This window comes from Diuraphis noxia, unplaced genomic scaffold (genome assembly GCF_037042655.1).
Source record: "Diuraphis noxia isolate RWA-SAM2 unplaced genomic scaffold, SU_Dnox_SAM2 contig0004, whole genome shotgun sequence".
NCBI lineage: Eukaryota > Metazoa > Arthropoda > Insecta > Hemiptera > Aphididae > Diuraphis > Diuraphis noxia.
The window spans coordinates 7,555,988-7,572,918 of NW_028301714.1; the positions used below are offsets into that span (position 1 = coordinate 7,555,988).

The 16,931-nt window shown below is 28.5% G+C and overlaps 1 protein-coding gene across 2 annotated transcripts in view; it reads right to left on the reverse strand.

Annotated features, from left to right (window-relative positions):
- Positions 1 to 16,931, reverse strand: part of Cad96Cb (protocadherin Fat 4-like Cad96Ca) — a 66,170-nt gene extending 49,239 nt beyond the window's left edge. Inside the window, exons 1-2 of one of the 2 annotated variants that reach the window (XM_015514978.2) lie at positions 16,569 to 16,931; positions 7,205 to 7,320 (exon numbers count right to left, since the gene is read on the reverse strand). In XM_015514978.2, the coding sequence (XP_015370464.2) occupies positions 7,205 to 7,286 (82 nt within the window). In that variant the 5' untranslated portion in view covers positions 7,287 to 7,320; positions 16,569 to 16,931. Of the gene's footprint in view, positions 1 to 7,204; positions 7,325 to 16,568 lie in introns of both variants that reach the window. The other variant, XM_015514977.2, reaches the window with a different exon arrangement.

Sequence of the window (16,931 nt, forward strand, 5' to 3'; positions counted from 1 at the left end):
TATATAAATACGCATTCTTTTCAGTCCTAAATGCGAAATGTTTGATGCAGTATGCTCAAGCTTATAATGGCTGTTTTCCAAAAAAATTAACACACGTTCATTATGATATAATAATGATACATTTGTTGTAAAAACTATTCATCATTGATTTCTACAGTTAACGTCAGAGGAGTACCTGTTATTTTAAACCGTATAATAATTTAACATAATATTCCATTATAATCAATAGACACTACATGGACATTTTTTTTTTTTATGATGCAATCGACGCACATCGTTAAACGAAATCCAGCAACTATCCAAATCAATCACGTTTTTATATAGACTTAATTAATACAAGTTATATGCTTTAGTTATTACTGAATAATAAATATATAAATGTAATCGAGTTAAAGAATTTTACACTAATTACTAATTAATCACATTTACTAGGTATAGCATATCGTTGAATTTCTACATCATATAGGTACTGTATAAATAGTTTATGGCATACCTATAAAGCTTTGTCCGTCGTCATTTTTCTGCAGTGTGTCTCGTTTTCTTTTGTGTGCTCGCAATATAATTATTATATTTATAACAATATAAACTTCAATTATAGAAGTAGGTGCATAACACATACGCTACATAATAAATACAGTACAGTACTATATACCTCACATAGATGTTTAGGGTGTGCGGTTGAATAAACGATGACAATTAATATTGAATATAATTTACCAAACGTACCAGTCGTACGCGTAACGTTCTGCAAGATTCGAAAACGATCACAAAGTTATAAGTACCTACCAGCTTCACACATTTCTAGGACATAGAAGCTATATAGGTGATAATCTGCTGTCTTATTTGGGTCCGAAATACTTCGAAATAACGTAGTCACGAATTCACGAAGTAATGATCGTCGTAAAATGTCTAATTAACATATATTTTTTTTATCACTCGTTTAACAACAAAAAATTTAAAATGTCGTGCACCAGACCCAAAAATCAGATCAATATTCAAAATTGCCTAATATTTATTAGTACCTACCTATAATTACTTTTTATTCTGATTATGCATATCTTTTTGTTTCGGTATTATTTTTAATGACTACCTATATAATAATCGTTAAACAGATCGAGTAATTCACCAAGCATGCATACTCACTCCCATTTCTCCGTTAAATAATGCAATTATCCAAACTCTGATTTTTAAAATTTTTAAATATACTTTAAAAGTTAAAACATATTATTATAAATTATAGAATTTGATTTGATTTTTCTTTTAAAAATTTTAAAATGTCCTTTAGCGATACAAAAATATTTTTTCAAACGATATATAAACTACTTTAAAAAAATATATAAATTGTGTGTAAGAATAATATTATTATAGTCAATTTTAATGGGTTTGGAGGATATGGGGTCTATGTTGATTTTTAAACTACTTATCTAAAATTATCCATTCAAATTGTATAATTAATTTTATTTATCTAAATATTACAATAAAATTATCATCCTTATATCTACATTTTAATAACTTGTATACTTGAAAATTTCAAAAATCAGTAACAGATTAAATTGTATACTACTATATAATAGGTTATAACTATTGAGGTATATGATCGGTAATTAAATCCCTCGTAAATAAAATAAATATCCGTTGTGTTTGAGATTAAAAAAAAATGATTGGAAGTTGGTACAAACGAATATTATTTCCACGTTAATTTAGAATACCTTCCTATACCTACCTAAATGTATGGGATTGCCATATTTTTGCGATGTTATTACAATGTCCATTTGTGCGGAACTTAACACCACGAGCCACGGTCTAGTGGAATTAGATATTATTCTTTGGCCAATAGTGTTTAACAGACAAAACAATGCTCTTCTAAATACGATCTGGTTCAAGCAGCAATGACTCTCGATTAGATATAATCTCGCGATTGAGTAATCCTTGTGGACTTGTGGTTTGTTAAGCATCCGACGAATGTCTAAACAACAGAAAACATGAACCCGAACAAAGTGTTTATGCAGAATCACAATGATTTGAGTAGGTAATAAGTTTATTACCTGCGTATATTGATATGGATCTATATAATATACAACCGGCAACTACGTAACTATTATAGCTCGGTGCAATATCTAATCTGTGATTAACTATACCCATATATAGAGTAGGGCCGAGAAAATAAATACGAATAATTAAACATTATAATTTATGATGCCGTTAGGTAACAATGACACGCGTACCTAATTAATATAATTGTACTGCAGCAGTAACTATATTATACAAAAAAAAAAAAATAATAATAATCATTTAATTAATTGTGAATGAGAAGGGAACAATGTAAAATAAGTAGACTGAAATACTAAATAAAATTATCTGATGAACTTATCAAAAATTTGTTACAATATTTTTGATACAATCATTTTTATATTCTTATATACAATTCGTATCTACAAAATTCTAATTCAATTATATGTGCTGATGATAAAAAAAAAAATTCATTTTTAAACCTCGAGAACGTACACAATAATAATAAATTATAGTAGTTAATTTATTAACTAGTCATAAAATCGTATTTTTGTAATTACGCATAATAAAATAATATGTCTAGTAATTTGTACAGTATATTATATATTTATACTTTTACGCGCCTAATAATTAGCGAGCTAATTTGATTTTTTTGTCATAACTTTATCATCAATCTTCAAATTGTATGTTACAATTAAACGTAAAAAAAAAATGGGATTGAAATAATCCATTTTACGGTTCATAGTGAAACATCAAACTCGTGTAATATTTATTTAATTAACAGAATACCTTCAGAATCAGGAGTGATTAAAAGTGATCTAGTTATTTTAAAGGCATACGAAAAATCGCATGAATCGCAAGATTTTTAAGTAACAAAAATATTGCGCCATCATAGATAATCGATAAATTGCAAGAATACTGTCAACTGGCCACTGGTTTTTGATTTGAATTCATATTTTTATCCTTATAGTTTATCCATACTCGAATAATACTTCAATTATTTGACATTTCAAAATATCTATTACCTATAAAATTCGAATAAATCCACTGTAAATACAATGGAGATATAGTGACAACAATATGCGCTTGCAATTGCGGTACAATTCTATCAATCAAACACGCCGGTGTAAGACATAAGCGCCAAAATAAGATAAGAAAAAAAAACTCCAAACGCTTAATCTTAATCGACAAAATATGTATTATCTGATTACGATAGATTGTCAAATAGACAGTGGGTGAGCAGTTTGTGTTATAACATATTGTTAGTACCTATTTCGTAATTTCGTAATTTTATTTTTATAAAAAATCAACCAATTTATTAAATGTATAAAATATTGATGTGCATGTATATTATAATTTATTATCGACATTTTATTTTTATAAAAAATCAACCAATTTATTAAATCTATTAAATATTGATGTGCATGTACCTATACCTATATTATAGTTTACTTACTTAATACTTATATAAAATATTAATTTTGGCGCAAATGATAGGTCATTTTTGTACCATTGGCGCTTATGTCATATGTTGGGTATAGCAGGTATACAATATTAGATTGGCGCTTATGTTCTACAGATTTTAGCGCAAATGAAAGGTCATTTTTGTACCTTTGGCGCTTATGTCATACAGCCAAACACGCATTGTATCCGATAACCGTTTCTATGAAACGGACAAACGAGAAGCTGCAAAATATCGTGTCCGAAGCTCTCTGTCAAGATACCATAAGTCACATGATGATCTTTTTAATTAAGACCAATCTTAAAAATAGTTTATTATAATCTTGTATGTGCCAATGGCCATAGAGGCTTATTTATTTAAATAAATAAAAAAAAAAAAACAATATATTTTTGTAAAGTTTATTATCACTGCACATGACGTTCATGAAATATGTTGAATGTTGATACCATTTTTATGCTTATTAATATTACTTATCTATCAAGAACATGTACTGTATTATATGCATTAGACATTATATTACGTTATAGGCACACTGACTGAATTTATTTATTTGATTTCCAAAGTTTTAATGCGACTAGCCGACATCATCTATAGACCTCTTTTACTGAACACTGTTTGCTTGTACCCATATACGCTGCAATGTTCCATGTATATTATTAGATTATAATATATTTTATTATAGCCAAACGGATATTCGAATTACAAAATATTTAATACTCTTCGGACGTCGAGTTGTACCTATATATTATATTAAACATAGAAGATAAATCACATCGTCGTCGTCGTACCCGATCGCGAAATTTAGTATTATTGTATTATATCACACTATATAATATACACACAATAATATTTATGTATACCATTACACATAATTTTAATTGGTAACGATAATATTATTATATTTATATACCTGTAGTACACCGCTAACCTCGATGGTCAACATCTATTTCTACCCACTCGAATTTCAATATTATACTTTCTTCGCGATCTCGCACATGCAATTCACTGATCCCTAAATAATATATACGGGCCGGACACGAATTATATACATGACCCGTATTTTTTTTTTCATGTGTACAATACGATCACATCATGTGTGTGTGTGTGTGTATATATATAAAAAAAAACATAATATATAATTATAAAAAAATTAGTAATGCGTGCTGCCGCAGAGCCGCCTCGGACTACTGACAAAAGAACAGATCGTGACTATATAGATGCTTCATTACCATCTAGATTGTGTACAGTTATGTTCATAAGGCACACAGGTGCAATATAGCGGCGAACTGCTGGGAATTGGTTATTTATCTCGGGAACCTCCTACCGACCGCATTGACTTGTTATAATGTCTATTACGTGTTATATTATTATTATTATTATTATTATTATTAGTTGTAGTAGTAGTAGTAGTATTCTTACGATCCGACTGCAGGAGGGTGTCAGTCGTCAATGTTTTCTCTACAAAAAAAAAAAAAAACACCGTGTCTGCGCTAAATTAAATGGGTATGAGCCTTATGATTTGGCTCGGAAAAATTACAAAAGGCGTGTGGATATATACGCTGTCAAAACCGAAGCAAATTCTTCGAGAATGGTCAAGCAGACCGGAAAACGGATATGGTCTGTCAAATATTTGGAACTTTTCGTCATGAGAACAAAACAATTATATAACACGCAATATTGTAAACTATTTTTGTTCTAATTCAATTGAATTGCAATTAAAAACGATACGTTTTGAACGGGACGTTTTAACGTTAACGTGTAGCCTAACCAAGGCGGATTTAAAAGAATATTTTTTTTTCGTGAGCTGAAAACTAAACAAGGGTTTAAAAAAAACTATATAAACACTCTCCAAGTCTCAAGGAATCTATTGATATAATTTTTATTGAAAACGGTCCAGCAGTTTTCGAGCTTATAAATTACAAATAGACGGACAGACATATAGATAGGTAGACATAGGTAGACAGGTAGACAATTATTTTTATACATGCTAATTTATAGATTTATATTAATTATAAATCCACCATGGGCGTACGGCATTTATTGATATAAAAACACACACTGGCTAAATGCATGTCTTATCAGGCTTTTGGTATAGACTTTTATCATATAATTATTGTTACGACTTGAAAGGATTAACAACAAGGCAAAGAGGCTCTATTAGTATCTATGCACATAAAAGATGATAAACTTTTTTTACTGCACTGGAAAGCTTTGACGGAAACGAGAACATCGAGTTATTCAAATCTGATCAGATAAGAACCTCGAGTGGAAGAAATAAATCGATTGTGTTCAATTAATCGAATTCATAAATAATTATCTTTAATTAACTTTATTAGGTCACCAATGACAATACAATATGGACACTTCTCCCATTCGAGTTGACTGATTTAAAACAATTATTATTCTATTATAATATCAAAATAATGATATGTAGTTATACTTGAAATGGATCATATTTTATTTTATAAAAACAAGAAAAAAATTTGCAAATCTAGACTTATTATGTACTGATTCCTATAATATAGGCAAATATATATATATAAATAATTTTGTACCATCATACTATAATATAGATACTATCATAAATCACAGATCATAGTTCATCTAGAACTTAAATCAAACAATTTTACTTGCAACTGCAATATCTTAGTACTTTTGTGCGCGATTAATTGTTTTCGGTTTTAGCATGATTTCAGATCATCAAAATGATAAAGTACCTACTTGTATTTCTGCCTTCCTATTTAAAACGATTTGATCTTAAAGAAAATCAAACAGTAAAATTATAAGTAGGTACTGACAATTTTTATTCCGGATAGAAAGTTATAAAACAAATTGTAAAAAAATAAGTATTACATTTGAGAAAATAATTTTTTGGTTTTAATATAGTTTTTTTTTTTTTTAAACTAAATCTATATTAAATGAGTGAAATGACCGTTGGGTCCTACGGTACTTAATTGTAACATTTTTTTTTTTGCTATATATTCTTATTCTTCCGTGACTGATTCGAGTCGGTGATTTATTGTATTGAAGTGTTCAGTCATAGGGAAAGCCAAAAATAAATTAATAATTTTTGCGTTTATTCTATATGGGTAAGTATAGGTATGGTATCGTTAACACTGATGAGCTAACATATCTATTATTTAAGCAATATTGTAAGTGATGATCATAATTTGGTTCCACTTAATTTCTTGACAGCTTCGACAACGTTTTTATTTTTGTATTTATAACTATACTCATGCCTACGCATTGGACATTTTGATAAATCTTTATTTTGAATAGGTGTAATTTTGTATTTTTTTTTTCACACACCATGGCCGTATTACATGATAAACATTTAATTAACTAATTGTAATTACACTTACAGCACTACACATACCAATATTTATAACAATAACAATTAGACACAGTCTTTTTTAGATTTTTTGACCGTATATAATTCTGTTACGAATAGATAAGTACCTATCTATAGTAGGTACACCACCTGCACTATACCAATCATTAAATATAGGTAATATATAGCATTAATTATACATACATAGGTCATCTTAGCTTAAAAAACATTAAAATTATATACTTTACAAAATTTATTCACTGCTGCGAAAGTGTGCAAATCTACCAAACCTACACGTAAATTATTATTCTAAACGCATGTAATTTGAAAACGCTTATGATTATTAGCGCACGCGAGACAAAAGTTTAATTTTTATAGTGTGCCTATATATACGCGCTTACCTTGGCTTCCAACATGTCCCAGCCATATCGAAATTATTAATACTCCAACTAGTTGTAGGCATCCTTTGGTCTTTGTAAGCATTCTATACCGTGTTGCAGTAGTAACATTCCTGTATCTACCTGGAAAAAATAAATATTTTTAGGAAAAAGATAAATCCTGAAACAATGTATTGAGGAAATTTATAGGCCACCGCCTATTGCCAGATTGAGGCTAAAAATTAGTCTTTAATATATTTTTTTTATGTTTTCGACTAAAAATCATCATATCGATAAATTACGCCTGAAAATAATTGTTTTTAGAATTGTATTGCCTACAGTCTTTTTAGTTAATTAATGTTGTTTTTAAAAGTAATTTTATATTATGCACTTCATGATTCATTATAATTTATAAGTAGCTAGTAACTACTATATGTAATAATTTATTTTATACGTTTAAAACAGTTTTAGTGTTCTGTTCGGGAGATCATTAACCAACCTTTAATTTAATTGTTATAATTAAAAATAAAACATTATCCATAGTTATTATTGATAAATTCGTAATTATTCATCAGATATTTTGTATTTATTTTACTATATTACGATGAACTAATGACCCATAAGTCAAATCAATTCAACTTTAAAATCGCCTCGTGTACTCCTCAACGTCAAATTGTTAACGGTTAAATGTTCACGCAATATATTTTGCACGTGTTTATATTATTTTATAACATTTAACCATCCCTACAAATTAGGTCAACATTTATTTAAATACATTAAAGTGTCTAATAGTCGCACCCAAAAATTAAATTAAATAATATTATTACTACACAGTTCTCGTTAAAAAAAAAAAAAAAAAAACGTAACATGTTTTTGTCATTTACCACAATAACGGACATCATAATTATTTAAGACTACCTACCTATAACTGTACTTGTGCACATTTATTATAACATGGTATCTTATGGTAATAATTATTTCTGTCACACTACCACAGCACCACACATCGTGATTTTTATTTTGCGGTACCTACAGCCGAATTCGTAAAATAAAAACCAACATAATGATAGAGGATGAGTACGACACTATTATACAAGTAGCAATTTAGCTACACTTAGGGCGTACAGTTTCTTCAAAGATAATTGATATACTAAATTGAATGATGACCGGCAGCGATGACAATTTATATGGCAACTTTTACATATTTTAGATTGAAATTAATTTGATATAAAATTTAATATATTATTATAAAGTTTTATTTCTTGTTCATACCTATTTTAAAATTGTTTATAAACACATTATTAGTATTATTTTTTAAGTAATATATAATAATATTCACGTGCCATCGTTTTATCTGTATTTTATTAGGATTACGTATCTATAATTTAGAAAATTCCTGCTAACTAATACATATAAATTTAAAAACTGAATTACTGCAATGAATATTATTTTTGTTCAAATATTGAACTTACAATTATTCATATAAAAGGCATTTGATTATGGTTGGTTTGAAAAATAAGCGCGTGTCACAGATTCAATTCAAAAACAAATTTTACTTGGATTAATAATTAGAATAGCTTTTAATTATGTACACCCACATAAATACAATTATGAGAACTATAGTCTCCCAACTTTAAGACCTTATCAAGTAAGTACACTGAGTAAATATTATTATCTTACAATTTTAAAATCTAACCAAAAAATAAAGTAGAAAAATTTAATTAGTTAACATTGTTTTTGTTATACCGTATTTTTATAGTTTTTATAGTGGATAAGTAGAAATATAGGTAAATATAATCAAACCGCGTAATATCTACTACACAAGATTTTTATGTTTTTTAGCAGCCGAGTACTTTCCTCTATCGGATTAATAGATAGAATCTAACTATATAAATGTGAAATTAAAATTTATGTGTGGGGTAAACTCTGGAATTACTTAAAAAACTCAACAGTGTCGCCGGGTATTAAACGACGAATCATGAAGAGTTGGTATTTTTAACGGGCAAATGTAGAAATCTCAGAATTAACAATTAACATTCAACATCAAATATTAAACTCGTTGTTCAAACACATTAGAGCTTAGAGCTATAAGTCATAAACAAGTAACTACATACTTCCCAGAGACATGTTTCTAGATCAATTCAATTTAACTTAAACAAAAATCTATCAAACAAAATTTTCCAAACCCATTTAATATGGTAGGAACACTATAGGAATATAATTTTGGAACATAGTACTATAGACGAAGCAATGCAATGCATATCGGTCAACGAAGTGTACGGGGATCAGCTAGTATAATATAATATAATATACGTAAATAATAATAATAATAATTTGTATTTGTATGTCGTTAACTGTAGTTGGGGGTGTAACTGTGTAAGGGGCTACGCTCCACGTAATTTATAATCAGTACCTACTTTTGGGAACTTGAGCCCTCTCCCCTAGAATTATTCGCTTATATGCGCCTACCTATGTACATTATAATATTATATATTACTAATAGACATGAAAAACATTTATATTTTTTTTTAATGTTTAACAATACTTGAAATTAGGCCAATTTATTTTACTCTTGCAAAGAATCGAGAACAATTAAATGCATCGATTGTCATGACGACGATTCGTGGAACAAATCATTTCCTGTACCTGAACTATAAACATTAAGAATTAGATCACGATTGCTTATCTAAACATAATATATTTAATATAAATAACATTAATAGACAATAAGAGTTAAAATGTACCTTATTGAGAATTAAAATTGAGAGGATATCGGGATTTACTGGTTTCACTTAAATAATGGACGATTACGAAAACACACTATTTAGATATAGATGATATTTTTTTAATTTACATGCTTATTGACTTGATCGAACGTACCCACTAAACGGCTAACAATAAACTACTTTTATATAATTAAATATAAGGCGAACCCAAATTACATATTACATTTAGCTCAATCGAAATACCCCAAACAAAGTTTGTAAAGTAATACATAAAAGCTATTTATTATTGGATATATAGAAACCTGAACCTCTTGAAAATAAATTCTAAGTTAATTTAAAACTATTGTTAAAAATTCAAAGCACATTATACGGGATAGTAATATAAATGGTAAATATATTTATGTAACAAACAAAAATCCAGTAAACTCTTTCCACGAGGAAATGGATCGTACCCGAAACCAATGAAGATAGGAATTTTTCTTCTCTTTATACAAACTATAAAGCAATTCAAAAGTAAACTGTATTACTGTTCTTTGATCTTCAAGCAAAAAATTGCATTAAATACAATAAACAACAACACTTTATTATGCAATGTAAGAGTTCCTTTTAGATTTTTTTTTGGTGAACAGTTTTTTAGGGACATTTAAAATGCCCATAATGAGTTTTATGCAGTACAGCTACAGTAGGGGATGTTACTCTCCCGGTATATTTTAGTGGTTGCAATATTATCGATTTTCTGCCTTAAAATAAAAAATAAAAAATAAATTTATATTTTTAAAAAACAATAACAAGTCAAATACAAAAGATTTGAACACAGTCACAGATCAAGAGATTTACACGAGGTTCGTGTTTGGCTCTGTTTCATAATGGTAAACAAAAGCATGTCATATAAATAACATTTTTGCTATAAAAGTTATTCTTAGCAAAAAAAGGTATTAAAAATTCAAAATCAAACCTCAGAGATTTGTTTATAAATTTCCAACCTTTGATAAAACAAAAATCTATTTTATCAACATTTTAATAACATTTCCCCGAAGTAAGACTTAATAATTTAAAACTCTAGTTGTTCGGTTGTAAAACACTAATAAGTAGGTGTAAAATGAATGTACCTTTGGTTTATTTTTCAAACATTTTATTACCCAAAAATAACCTTTCCATATAGTGACGCCCGTGGGTCTACGTGCGCATTAGAAATTAAACACAGATTGTACGCTATTTTTACTTGAGAAACGGTAATTTATCAAATTCCAACGCAGTTTCTGAATTACTCACGTAAGACAACACAGTAACACTACGTTATAATATAGTCACGGACATTTGTTGGTTAAACCGAGCAAAATCTGTAGAAACGTCTTTCGAATTCAATGGTAAAAATAATATAATAGTATTATTCTTTCAAATTTAAAACGCTTGCCTCAAAGCGTATGGCCCACCCATCTCGAGTTATCTATCATTTAGTTGTAAACGTAAAATTATATATTCTGATGGACCATAATCATACAAATGTATAGTTAAAAATCACTTGAAATTCAGACGAACTCCCGATGCAAATACAAACTATTAATATAGCTATGTCTATGTTGTCGTCTTATATTTATGACTATACGAACTCTTCAATTATTTTTTATCACTTATTAACGTGTTATTAATTTAATACAACATGACTTTATCGAATATTTAAAAGTACGGTAGGTACATGTCTGATGTCCATGTGACTCAAGTCAAAATGTAATAATATGCATAATAGCATATTAATAATGTCCTATATACGATTCTCCAATAATGCCTCTTGCATTCTTTAATAACGCATTTTTATTCCAACTCCGATTTTGAATTTTGAATTATGTCTTCATTTTCAAATACTAGATTTTTTATACAGTTTATCTTGTGACAATACAAACTTATTTTTATTTAAATGAGAACTGCCAAATTGTACATTTTATGGTGCCCATATAATACTCTATCCTCTAATATTAATGTGTACAACTGTTTATTATTCTTATCACATAAGTCATAAAATTCAGTTAACACAAGAAGAACTAATGGTTTGATTTTTGACTTAGTCGGATACTATTGTTAAATAAAAATCTTCTGACCGACGAATTATAGTAAAGAAGAGTGGTTTTCATAAAAATAATAAAAATAATATGTTTATATCGGCACAGAACACTCCACTGTAAACCAAAGTTCTTGAAAATACCTGTGATCTACAAGCCCATTGGAAATATCAGATTTTGAATGAATTACTAACATTATCAAAGTGAAAAATGAATCGCATAGTATAACATAATATTATATTATATTCAAAACTCAGAAGTATAATACCGTATATGCCGTATCACATTGCAGCTATAGTGTATATTAGCCCACATAATAATATTATTATTATCATCGTTTGCGTGGTACAAGAGACTCGGGATATCAAGAGTAGAAATCAAGTTATCACTATGTGTGACGGGTGTGTTTGTGTGTCTGTGTGTGCGCCTACACCGTCGGCAAAAATGATACGCTTACAATGGGTCCGCCCATCTACAATAGTAATCAAGAGTCTGTAATTTAATAATAATACCTGCACTATATTATATAGGTGAAAAATATTCCCTTTCACCAGTTTTGCCTTTTGTATTGTGTACATTCTGCCGTTATGATATATATAGATACTATTAGATATACAATTGAAAAAAATAAATAGTTTAATGAGCATTACTAATATTTAATAATCAACAGGTTAAGTGTAAACATTTGCAAATCGTGTCCTGGATATTTTCGAAAATACGCAGTATCTATATGAACGCTATATAATAATAACAATAACGCACGAGACCTAGCAGTGACGACCATGGATTATTATAAAGCATAAGCTACAATGACAATTTTTTTAAATCAGAATTATTATTTCAGCAACAATAAATGGACACGACTAAAAACTTAATAACTCGTGAGTTACAGGTATGGGGTACCTTATTGAGTTGAGTTGGTAATTATTAGGAGACCTTCTCGTGTGTCTTTATTGAGAGGCAATATTGAGGCAATACCTATGAAGTTTCGTTGCTGCCGCACATGTCGGTAACCGTAGTTGGGGGACTAAAAGGCTACGCTCCACGTAATTTATTTAATCAGTGCTATTGAGAACTTGAGCCAGCCTCCTAGAATTTCGACTATCTATGTACAAATACCATTTGTGGTAATAGTCAATTATGATAAGTGTAATAATGTGGCCTGTAGGTATATGGGTACGTTCGCACGTATCCACTTGTCAGCGGCACCACTGATCAAAAATGAAAAGCGTGATTATTGCTCAAAACACGCTTTATAGGTAAAAACACTCACGTGTCGTAGAGTAGCTTGATTTGATACATTTTCTACGGGGTGCATATTTAGACTTCAATTTTTAATTCCGTTGCTTAAAACAAACATGATAAAATAACAAAAGCTTGTGAAAAATACTAAAATCGTATTATATGATTTAGAAATAGACTTTTAAAAATCCGAGTCTAATGTTCCCTGAAAGAAATTTTTCTATTTTCAAAAAAAAATCCAAAATTGGATCATTTTACGAGGCGTGAGAATTTTAATTTTTCCTGTAAAGCATATTTTTGAGCAAAAAAATAGGTCACGTGCAGGACCCTGTCAATAGCGGGTGTTGACCAGTTGCCCCCCCCCACGGCTGTTATCGGGATTTTTAAAATATACCGGTTGTCCTCGACCAAATGTAACAGTTGCCCTCAATAAAATGTACCAGTTGCCCTCACATGTTAATATATACACGATTACAATATATAGCCTGTAAAATAGGAAAGGTAAATATACAAATAATAAATATAATTATTTATAAAAATAATGTAAAATAGTATAAAACGATAGAAATAAAAAAATCATAATAAATAACGATAAGTGGCATATTAAAATATGTGATAATTTGTATAAAATTATAGAAAATATTCATATGCTTATATAATAATTACCAACAAAATAATATGAAAAAGTCAATGAAATAATAATATTATAATTATGTGGCATAATTTGTCAAAAAAAAAAAAAAAAAAAAATAGATGTAATAATTATGTAAATCGGCTATCCACTTAGACGCGTCTAAATTTACACGTTTTTGTAAAATCCTGGGGCTTTGCACCTAGTATTAGGCTATTATTATTAATACAATTTTCATTTTATCCATACTATTTGTATAATAAATTATATTTATTATTTATTACAAAATACAATATCATATATAATTGCAAATATCAAAATTTGATTTTACTATTTTACATTATTTTTATAAATAATTTTATTTATTATTTGTATATTTACCTCCCCTATTTTACAGGCTATATATTGTAATCGTGTATATATTAACATGTGAGGGTAACTGGTACATTTGATTGAAGGCAACTGGTACATTTTGTTCTAGGTAGTTTGGGGGGAACTGATATAAAAAAAGGTACTTTTGGGGGCAACTGGTACATGCCCGTTAATAACAACCAGAATCTTTGCGGCTTTGCTCGTCAATTGAGAGGATGGACACCAAAAAAAGGGTATTTTATGAGTAATGTTAAAAGTTTTTTACTAGTGTTGTTAAATAAAAGATATAATTAATAATTTAATGCCACAAGAAAAATAATTTTGATCGGAGTTAATTTTTACCATTATTATGATGCGTTAAATCGTTTTACAACACTATAGGTAAAGTACTAGACATAAATATTGTGATTTAAGTGATTTAACTATTAATAGATTTTTTTGAATAAGCTATACTGCTTATACTACATTAGGTTGACTGAAATATGGTGGACTTTGAAGGTTTGGTTGAAATTTCAGATCCTTAAGTTAAAAATCAATAATGTTGTTCACTAAAAATCTTAAATTCACAGTGTGATTCATTTGACAGCAATTGAATAACAATCAAGAATTCTATTGAAAGTAGGAAATTATTAAATGTTGATTTTTTTAGTATTTTGAAATATATTATTGAACATGCAATATCTACATTCTACACTACATAAAATTTTTTTTAAATTTTTAAATTTTACACATTTTTATAACTTATGAGTCATAAGTTATGACGTACTACTTATATATAAATCTTTGGATGATGATGGTTATCCTTATTATTTATTTATTAAATTTTCGTTTAATTTAATAATCGTAATATAATAGTTGTTATACTCGTAGGACAGTATCTATCTTTTTAGTTACAAAAACATTTTCAAACTGTTTTCCTGAATATTTTATAGTTATATACATCGTAATTTTCAGTGAGGTAGTTACGCCCGATAAACCACATTGCATTAATATATTTTACATTTTAATGGAAAACGCCGCGCCGCTCCGTCACGTATCACAAATAACTATGGAGTAATTCCATCATACGAAATTGTTCAATATATATAAATTTATACATTTAACTCGTTTAGGTATAATGGTTCAAATTAACTGTTAATTTGATAAAAATGGGCGCAGTTTGGCATAATTAATAAAACGACACGTAATGGGATATTATTTAATTTCTCAATACTCAATCTACCTATTTGCTGTAGCGATGACTGTGATAGGTTTTTGCAAATTTTCTAGAGCTTATTATAATTTCTTAGAAATACAAATTAACAAGCATGGTTTCGGGCTATGTATGGGTAGGTTAGTTTGTTTGGTGAGTAAGAATACTATGTTCGAATTCCTTCACTGCAGATTTGGTTTTTGATAAGAAGAACTAATTGTTTTTAAGGATTTTTTTTAGATAAAAAGGAATGTAACAGAACGGCACAATTATGGCATTTGTATTAGGTCTAAATAATTTCCTTTTAGAATGGCTAATTTTAAATTTAAATATAAAGAATATTACATGTCCAGTATATTACTAATTATAATTAATGATTAGAAAATTATCTTTTATACCTGCTTCAATAATAATATCACAATCATTTATCGTGTGTTAAATGATCATTTTTGATCAAATCATTCAAGACTCGTAAGTTCATGGCGTTCATGCCCAAAAAAATATTTAGACCAGAATGCACTTATATGCACTAATAAACACTAGTAAAGTATGCATTGAAACGTGTCTTAAGAATTTCAGAAATATGCATTTATAATATTTATATAAACTAAAAACATAATACTGGACTCTGGTTAAAAAGAAGAAGATATCATGAAATTTTTTTTTTAAATTGGAAGAAAAATCCATTAAGTCTTATTTTCAATCATTTTACGTTGCAATAATTCCCATAAATTTTAGACGTTGAAAAAAATCAAATCGCTATATTTTTTTTCAAATTTTGGTTTTTCATAGTGCTTTAATGAAAAAGTGCACGTTAAGGTATAAATATCAAAAATATGTATAAAATTATATGCCCAATAAAATAGAAAAACGCATAAATATGCCAAATTGCCACAAATTCTATAAATATGCAAAATAAAACTTCACAAAGGTATTACATAACACCTCTAAATGAATTGTTGTGTCATCTAGCATAAAATAACATTAGAAACATTTTCATATTGATGACATGCAAATGCACGAACTTAAAAACCCTCATCATTCTTTTAATTCAGCAGCTGAGTGATGGCTAAAGATAATTTTAATATAATTTCAGATAGAATATAATTTAGCATTGTTAAACTAAACTGTGTACTTAAACGTATTATTGAATTAAATATTCACTCACAAGGTTAAAACCGTTTGGTTTTTTGTACGCGTATCCTATGCATCAAACACTGCAATATTCACATCATATACACGCATATATCGAACGAAACCGTTTTTGAAAAAAATCGTTTTAAAAAAAAAAAATATTATCTTGTTGCGTAAAATTAAAATAATAGAAATTTTCAACAAAAATAATAATGTGACGAAAAGTTAAATATCATAAACGCACGAATATCCACCTCGTAGGGGAAACACGGTATCGTAACAACACGACTAGAAAACCAATGAGTGCACTATACCGCTGAACTACACAACTGCACGTTGGTTACTAGGCCCGTATGGAGAACTAAATGCATTGTGCGTGACTGTCTATTCCTCCTCT